Raw genomic sequence first — 7,574 nt, 5'->3', positions numbered from 1 at the left:
ATAGACATGGAGGAAAATGAGTGGATGAACACGGAATCCAAGCGGAATACTAGAACATCGTTGAGTTGAAATAGGGGATGTCCTCGAAAATATGGCTGCCTCAGTAAGTGCTCACAGAAATGAGTAGTAAAATGTGACCCCGGCCCGATTCGAACGGACAACCTTCTGATCTGGAGTCAGATGCGCTACCGTTGCGCCACAGGACCTGGTGCTGATAAAAGATATGACATTCTTCTACCCCTAGCTCTCGAAATAGGAAACACTAACACTTTTAATTTATCCCATGGGGGTTTTGCAGGTGCGCGGACAAAATAGTTAATGTGCTCCACATGGGTCATTTGTTGGAAATCTGAGCACGACTCCCACCAATTCGCTACAATCCAGCCTGACAACGTGTCAGTTTGTCAAGATAATGCATACGCTACAATCTCTAACTACCCATGAATGAGTGAATCCCCTCACAAAGGAGTCCGCTGGTCGACGAAGCTACAGGGAAGACCGAAGAAAGTCCTGAACTCGACGAATGTGCATACACTGCTAGGCTGGGGCTACCCGTTATAACCGTACCATTCATCACTGCGCAACTATCCTTGAACATGAACACCATGGAAAAATGAAACTCATGAAGGAAAAAAGATTGCTACGCTTTCATTACACTCAGAAATATCAAATTGTAAGTCATAAGGTCCTGCATCTCTTGATTGCGGACATATAGTGATATTAGCAACGCAAAAACGGAGAAGCGCGCAGCAGTCGATAGTCCGCTTTTCGCTGTTGTCCATGCTGGGAAGGGTTTATGCCGCGGTCGAGCACGAAGTACAAGTTACCCGAACGATCAGCAGCAGCTGGGCAGGTCAAAACCGCAGAGTCTTGCAAAGGGAAAGACTCGGTCTGCACATGAGAATGGATGTCCACGAGAGAGCAATGACCGCTATCTCCGTGCCTTAAGCGGAAACTATTGGACCCAGTTATCCAACCGTTTGGCACCGAACCCGATACATTGAGCGAAGCCTTAGTCACCTTCTCTCGGAACAAAACCGGACAAGTTTCTCTAACTTTCTCCAGCGTAGCCAAATAAGTGATGGACCCTTCATGGTACAAAATGCTCACGGTGATAGGGTCAACACAGACCGGATTCAAGCAGTTAATGTTGCTAGATTGACCGGATTTGGCCTTAGCCCACACGACGCGAATGTCTCCCACGTTGTTCAAAGTCGCGCACCTCAACTCCAAGCGATCTGTTCGAGCAACTGCGACGAACAGATTGCTTCCGATAACAACCATATGAGTGGGTTGCATTCCACCAGAAAATAACCGTGGTAACTCCCAGGTAGCGTGCATCTTACGAGCCTCTACGTCATAGTCGAACAAGGAACCGGTACCAGTGAGAACATGAAGATGCCCTGTGTCAGAGGCAAAATAATAAATGTTACACGGGGCGGTCAGGGCCAAGATCTCCTTCTGGCCCGAAGGATATATCTGTTGAAGCGCAATGACAGAGGCGCATTTGAAGATACCGTAAACCACACCTTCCCTAGCAAAGACCAACTCGGGCTTCGTACTAATGTCAAGGATACTCTCCTCCATAGGACAAGCTAACGTTAGACTAGGCTTAGAGATGTAGGTCATAATATCAACCATCAACTCGGCTAAGGGTCCAACAGACGAACACTCTTTCCAGAGCCCCTCAACCATCCTACAGCGTAGAGCTCCAACGTGAGGTGGGAAGATCATATCGAGACGAGGAAGAGCAACTGCAAAATATACACATTCAAGAGATCTTTTCCGTAATTCTCAGTGAAATCAATTTAGTCTACCCGGTTTTCCGGTGAATTGGAAATTCCAAGGCACTTTCGAAAACTTGACAGTTGGTAATACCAACTTGGTATACCATACTCGAACACAATATAGATCTTCGGTGCATTATGGATTATTTCTATTGTGAATACATTCTTAGCGTTCTCAAAAATACCTTCTCGGAGTTCCTTAATCTACCTCGAAGCTAGCGGCAGGCGAGACACGATATTCAGATGTTCCCTGAACGATGGGCCAAAAGATACCAGAAATGACGCCCAGGGGGTGGGAAGCTTTTGTATGTCACCTTCGACCGAATACTCAAAGATTGGTACTGGACGGTCATAAAAATTGTACGGGAAGTACCACACATTTTAAAGGCTTATCTCGCTTTCAGTAAAATCAATTCTATCGGGTGGGGCGCCTATGCCACCACTCCAAGATATGCCTGTGGTAAAAACAATTCCGTGGGAGCCCGCGATAGAATTTTCAATTTCGTCTGCAAGATTTGGGGGCTTCGACGAATTGTGGGAAACAATTTCGCGGTTAGTGAGGCCGACTTTGCTCGGGGCAGATATGCCATACCGGGACCAGCGTCTATGTTGCAACCGCCATGGCAAACCAAGATGTTCACTATGGCTCACAACATCTCTCGCCTTTAGGAGATAACAACAGTCACGGCGTGACCGTCACGCCTCGTTGAGCCCTGCAGTGGCATATCTGCCCCAAGGAAAATCGACTTCACTAACAGCGAAATTGATTCCCACAATTCGTCGAAAATGAAATCACTTCAGGCGTGCAGACGAGTATGATCTCCCTATCGCGTGCCCCTATGGAAATGCTTGTACTAAAGGCATATCTTGGGGCGGTGGCATTGTGCCACTGGCATAGGCGCCCCGTACGATAGACTTGGTTCAGCAAAGCAAAATAGGCCTTCAGAAGATGTAGAACAGAAAACAGAACCTGAACATTCGAGTCCTTCCTCAATCCCCAATGGGGATTCCCCATACCCTAGCGCCACAGTGGCACTACGAATGCAAATCGCGTTGAACCGACCCGGGCTATCATCGTCCTGTTCGTTAACTAGACAGCATCGAGGAGAAGAAGAAACGGCACAACAATCACATCGCATGGTTCTCGAACAGCTTAGGTGTAACTCGTAGAGAGCTATTTGCTGGCTCATCGACGATAAGGATGAGCCCGAAGGAGTCGGAACTCTCCGAGCTCAGCGTTCAAAATAAAATCCCTTCTGGTGTTCCTATCGATGATGAAGCATAATCTCCCTGAGTTGTCGGCGGCGCCAGGACATTCAAGCAAATATGGTATTCCCTTGTCAAACTCGAAGCCCTTTGATAACTTACGCCACCTACTGTTACGTAAACAGTAGCTGTCTCCTGAAGTACATAGGAGCACATCGCAGCCAGATATTGGCGATGATGTAACATCTTCTGGTGTAGCGAGGGCCAGCTGAGTGATCTCCTTCTTCACGAAAGCGACCGGGTTTGACTCGCTAACCATTCGGAACTCCACTGAACGCCGCGTCAGTTCTCTATGGTAGGCGACATTGACGACCAGCGGTGACAGCGAGATTGGAAAGATGCCAGCTACTGAGGTTTCAGTATCAGTTCGAGCCTCTGATGAGATGACGTACATATCGTCTCCATCACCTCGGCCGAGTTTGGTATAGAGAACCTCGGACTGGCCGTGGCAGGTCGCAGTGAAAAAGCAATGCCCATGGATGACGGTCATGCAACTCGGCCACGATCCTGCGCTCAAGAACACAGGCATGTAATAAGTCTTGTGAACTCGGCCGCCCTTCACATCGTAGTCCACCAGAGAGATATTGTTGTAGCGGTGCAGGACATAGAGATGTGACGTAGAGTCATCGTAGTAACACATAACTTGCCCGTCAACTGCTTTAGCTAGCACGGAGCTCCCGCCTGCAGGATGGATCTCGCTCAAGAAAACGGTGTTGCACTCACTGAAGACAGCGTACAAAACACCTCCCTCGACGAAGATACATATTGGCTTATCAGAAACGTCCACGATGATTTCCTCTATAGGGCAATCGAAAGTGAGCATTGGTTGGGGGATGAAGGACATTATATCACTCATGAGTTCAGGCAGGGGCCCAACAGCACACGTGTCTTTCCACAGGCTTGCAGCCATCCGACAGCGAAGTGCTTCAACATGAGCGGGGAGGATCATATGTAGGGACGAGAATTCTACTAAGTAAATCATCACATCGATGACACGAGACACTCGATGAAGAGAGGGTTAGTGTTTTTGGCCACCAGATGGCAACTGTACCGGTTTGCATGGTCCCTACTTCATGATTTTTCGTCGGACACGGCCTGATCATGCGCGAGTTTGGAGACGAAAACTCAAGTGGGAAGTGGTTCAAAGAGTGCAATCCTCAGGATTGAATCCTGGAGAATCCGCATGCGTTCGTCTTGTTTCGGCTGAGGATTTGTGACAATGCTATCGTGAAGTTCGCAACTGTCCGACTTGATGTTGCACTGAGTGAGAGTTAAGGCATATCCATATCATATCATTCATGGCAGAATTTCATCTTTCTTACCTCCACCATCATGTATGAATCATCATTCGTATGTAATCGCCCAATGCACCCGCACTTGCGCAAATCTGAGTAATTGGAGAGGGGCATGTAAAGGTCATGCTGACAACTTGTCACCACAAGACAAGACCGGTAATACAGATTTTCAATAGTGGTCACCAGACAATACGGAATCCGAGTTGCCTGGTGACCACCCCATCCGTATTACGGATGCCTTCGAGCGAAACTGGAGACTGATCGATCACATCCACGAGCAGGCCGACGTAATCATTTTCTCGCAAGTATCTTGAGAGATATTCTAGAATGATCATCATACAATCTTCTACACTGCGCGACGTGCGATCAGCGAACCCGACCTACGACTGCGTACTACTGGAGCTATCATTCGTCTTTGATCAGAGGTAGGATTCTCGGTAGTAATAGCACACCAAGTTAGATGTTCAAGAACACTAATAGTGACATGTTGGGCATCGAAAGCGAGCAAAGAAAAACGGACCACAGCAGAAGAATGGCCAGCGTCTCACGAGATTCGAGCACCCATATTTCCATCGTGCAAACTGCAAGGCATTGTTTCGTCGGCGACCAATGGTCGCTAAGCGGTTGTACTGCTGGCTCGTGTTGGAATGGCGGGCTCGTTGCATTGTGGAGCATCTACGCCTCAAATACTCGAACCTATTGACGCCCTTCTTCCAGGATATCAACCTTCAACTCGTACATGATGACCTTCTCCTACTGGATAGTCATTTTACGCCTCAGCTTCTGCGGTGGTATAGATTTCGATAAGATCTTGGCTGAATCTGAGGGCTATGATACATCCGATGACCCTATTCTCGGCACAGTGAGCCCAGTGGAGAAGACGAGTGAGCCGGAGTTCGTCTCAACTCCTCAATGGACAACTCCGGTGAGCTCGGAGGGGCCCATTATGGATCAAGAGTAAGGAATTAGAACGCACGATGGGCTCCGTGACGGAGCCCATAGCAACAAGTGACTTGTAACGATAAGACGGAGCCTCCGTCTTATCGTTATAAGTGTCTGTCGCTGAGTCATTTGTGCTTTATAGGTCCGTGCCTAGCGTCCAAGATCAAGGGGAAGATCGCAACGACACCAATAGCTTGCACCAAGATCTCAAAACGATCATTGCACTATTGGTTGTCGTGGTGATCATTCTTTCTCTGCTGGTCATCACCGTGGCATGGAGATCCATGACTCTGCACTGGCAGTATGGCAATCTCGAAGGAATGAGGAAAGGAAGTCAGGCACAGGATGATGATGGGTGAGGCCTCTCACTTGCTTATCGATTCATTGGGCATTTCTTTCAGGAGACCCGATGACGTTAGACAGCTGTCCGAGGCCACAGTATGAGCCGCCTCGGAATGTCATGCAGCGCAATGTACTCTGGACAATCTTGACATGTCCATGATATGATATGATATTATGACGTGGATGTTAACTGATAGGAGTTGGGTTCTAGTGATACACGTCGCAGATTTAGCGATCGCAGCGACCAACGGCCAAATCAAACGGAAATATAGAGGCTGTTCAAAAGAGAACACAGAACAGGCTCCTGGGACTTTCGCTCCGGTGAGGTTCACGAGCTAGTTCCCGCTCTGCTAGGCATATGAAGGGATCTCGTTCAGGAGGAGCTGGAGATGAATATAGGGAACAGATTGGCCCTCGGTGTTAGGAGGAGAAAAAGCTAGCATATCTCGAGGTCCCGAAGTGCCACTTGATGTGCTTCTGTAGATTGCACTTGGTCCTACTGGTCGGCGTGGTGGGTCCAATGAAGCGCGCCACTACACCTCATTAGGAATGTGTTTGACCGCCGCGGGAGGATTTCTTCGTCCGATAGAGCAGCTGTTCGAACTTCGAAGGGTCCGTCAAAGGTACGATCGCCGTGGGGACAAAAGATGACCAGCGGGATGACGAACAATGGAGGAAAATGAGTGGGTGAACACGGAATGCAAACGGAATACTGGACATCGTTGAGTTGAAATAGGGGGTGTCTTCGAAAATATGACTGGCTCAGTAAGTACTCACAAAATTGAGTAGTAAGATTTGACCCCGGCCCGATTCGAACGGACAACCTTCTGATCTGGAGTCAGATGCGCTACCGTTGCGCCACAGGGCCTGATGCTGATGAAAGATATGACGTTCTTCTATGCCTAACGCTCGAAATATGGGACATTAACACTTCTAATTTCTCCCATGGAGGTGCGCGGACAAAATAGTTAATGTACTCCATGGATCACCTGTTCCGAGCAATCCGAGCATGACTTCCACCAACTCCTGACAATCCAGCCCGACAATATGTCAGTTTGCCAAGATAATGCATACACCACAATTTCTAACTATCCATGAACGAGTGAGTTCCCTCACAAAGGAGTCCGCTTGTCAACGAGGCCACAAAGAAGATCGAAGAAAGCAATGAACTCGACGAATGTGCATACACTGCTAGGCTGTATGCTAACCGTTATAACGGTAGCACGGTACTACTAGTACCGTTACGGCACCGTTCATCACTGCGCAACTGTCCTTGAACAACTGAGCACAATGGAAAAATGGAGATCATACAGTAAAAAGCTTTACTATGTTTATGTTACACTCGGACACATCAAATTCCAAGTCACCAGGTCATAAGGTCCTTCAGGTCAATGACCTGAGGTCATTGTCAGCGCGAGCATGGAGAAGATCGAATCTTCCTCGCGCTGGCAACAAGGCTATGGTAGTTCATTTCGATCCAATCAGTATCTTCGCTCTAGTCGCTACGATGTAACGCTCTACTTTGTTCACTCCCGTTTTTCCCTATCCTACCTCTCTAGATCTTCAGGAATGATCATCATACAGCCCCCTACAATGTGCGATATGCGACCAGAGAGTCCCAGTTGAGACTGGGTACTACTAAACCTATCATTCGTCCAGTTTTTACCAGAGGTTGGAGTCTTGGTATTGATAGCGAGCCCAGTCGCATGTTCGAGAGCGCCAATACAGGCTTGTTAGGCATCAAAAGCGAACAAAGAAAAACAGATTACGCCAGAAGATTAGTTAGAAAGGATCATCCGCCATACACGAGCACACTACTGCTGTAGTGCGAAGATGTGGGCAGATAACTAACTGCCGATGTTCACAGACACGCGTGAAGAACTTATATTGTAGGCGACCAGCATCTACCCTCGTAGGAGTCCTACTGCAGGACTGAAGAAAA

General features: G+C 48.1%; 3 protein-coding genes and 2 non-coding genes across 5 annotated transcripts in view; 2 read left to right on the top strand and 3 right to left on the bottom strand.

Moving 5' to 3' along the window:
• Positions 1 to 134: 134 nt before the first annotated feature.
• On the bottom strand, positions 135 to 206 carry Pmar_PMAR013226. Its single transcript has one exon. It is a non-coding gene; the product is annotated as a tRNA-Trp (tRNA).
• Positions 207 to 720: 514 nt separating this feature from the next.
• On the bottom strand, positions 721 to 1,734 carry Pmar_PMAR013225 (hypothetical protein; the record flags this gene model as incomplete). Its single annotated transcript, XM_002772840.1, has 1 exon — positions 721 to 1,734. The coding sequence occupies one exon, from the start codon at positions 1,732 to 1,734 to the stop codon at positions 721 to 723; it is 1,014 nt and encodes a 337-aa protein (XP_002772886.1).
• Positions 1,735 to 5,090: 3,356 nt separating this feature from the next.
• Pmar_PMAR013224 (hypothetical protein) lies at positions 5,091 to 5,309 on the top strand (the record flags this gene model as incomplete). Its single annotated transcript, XM_002772839.1, has 1 exon — positions 5,091 to 5,309. The coding sequence occupies one exon, from the start codon at positions 5,091 to 5,093 to the stop codon at positions 5,307 to 5,309; it is 219 nt and encodes a 72-aa protein (XP_002772885.1).
• A 1,119-nt stretch (positions 5,310 to 6,428) lies between these two features.
• Pmar_PMAR013223 lies at positions 6,429 to 6,500 on the bottom strand. The gene has a single exon. It is a non-coding gene; the product is annotated as a tRNA-Trp (tRNA).
• Positions 6,501 to 7,489: 989 nt separating this feature from the next.
• The window catches only part of Pmar_PMAR013222 (conserved hypothetical protein), a gene marked incomplete at both ends in the record, with an annotated part of 1,564 nt that continues 1,479 nt past the window's right edge, over positions 7,490 to 7,574 (top strand). Inside the window, 2 exons of the mRNA XM_002772838.1 lie at positions 7,490 to 7,521; positions 7,563 to 7,574. Of these exons, the coding sequence (XP_002772884.1) occupies positions 7,490 to 7,521; positions 7,563 to 7,574 (44 nt within the window). The remainder of the gene's footprint in view (positions 7,522 to 7,562) is intronic.

Source organism: Perkinsus marinus (genome assembly GCF_000006405.1).
Source record: "Perkinsus marinus ATCC 50983 genomic scaffold scf_1104296960350, whole genome shotgun sequence".
Taxonomy (NCBI): domain Eukaryota; phylum Perkinsozoa; order Perkinsida; family Perkinsidae; genus Perkinsus; species Perkinsus marinus.
This window is presented reverse-complemented; position numbering and strand designations above follow the sequence as displayed.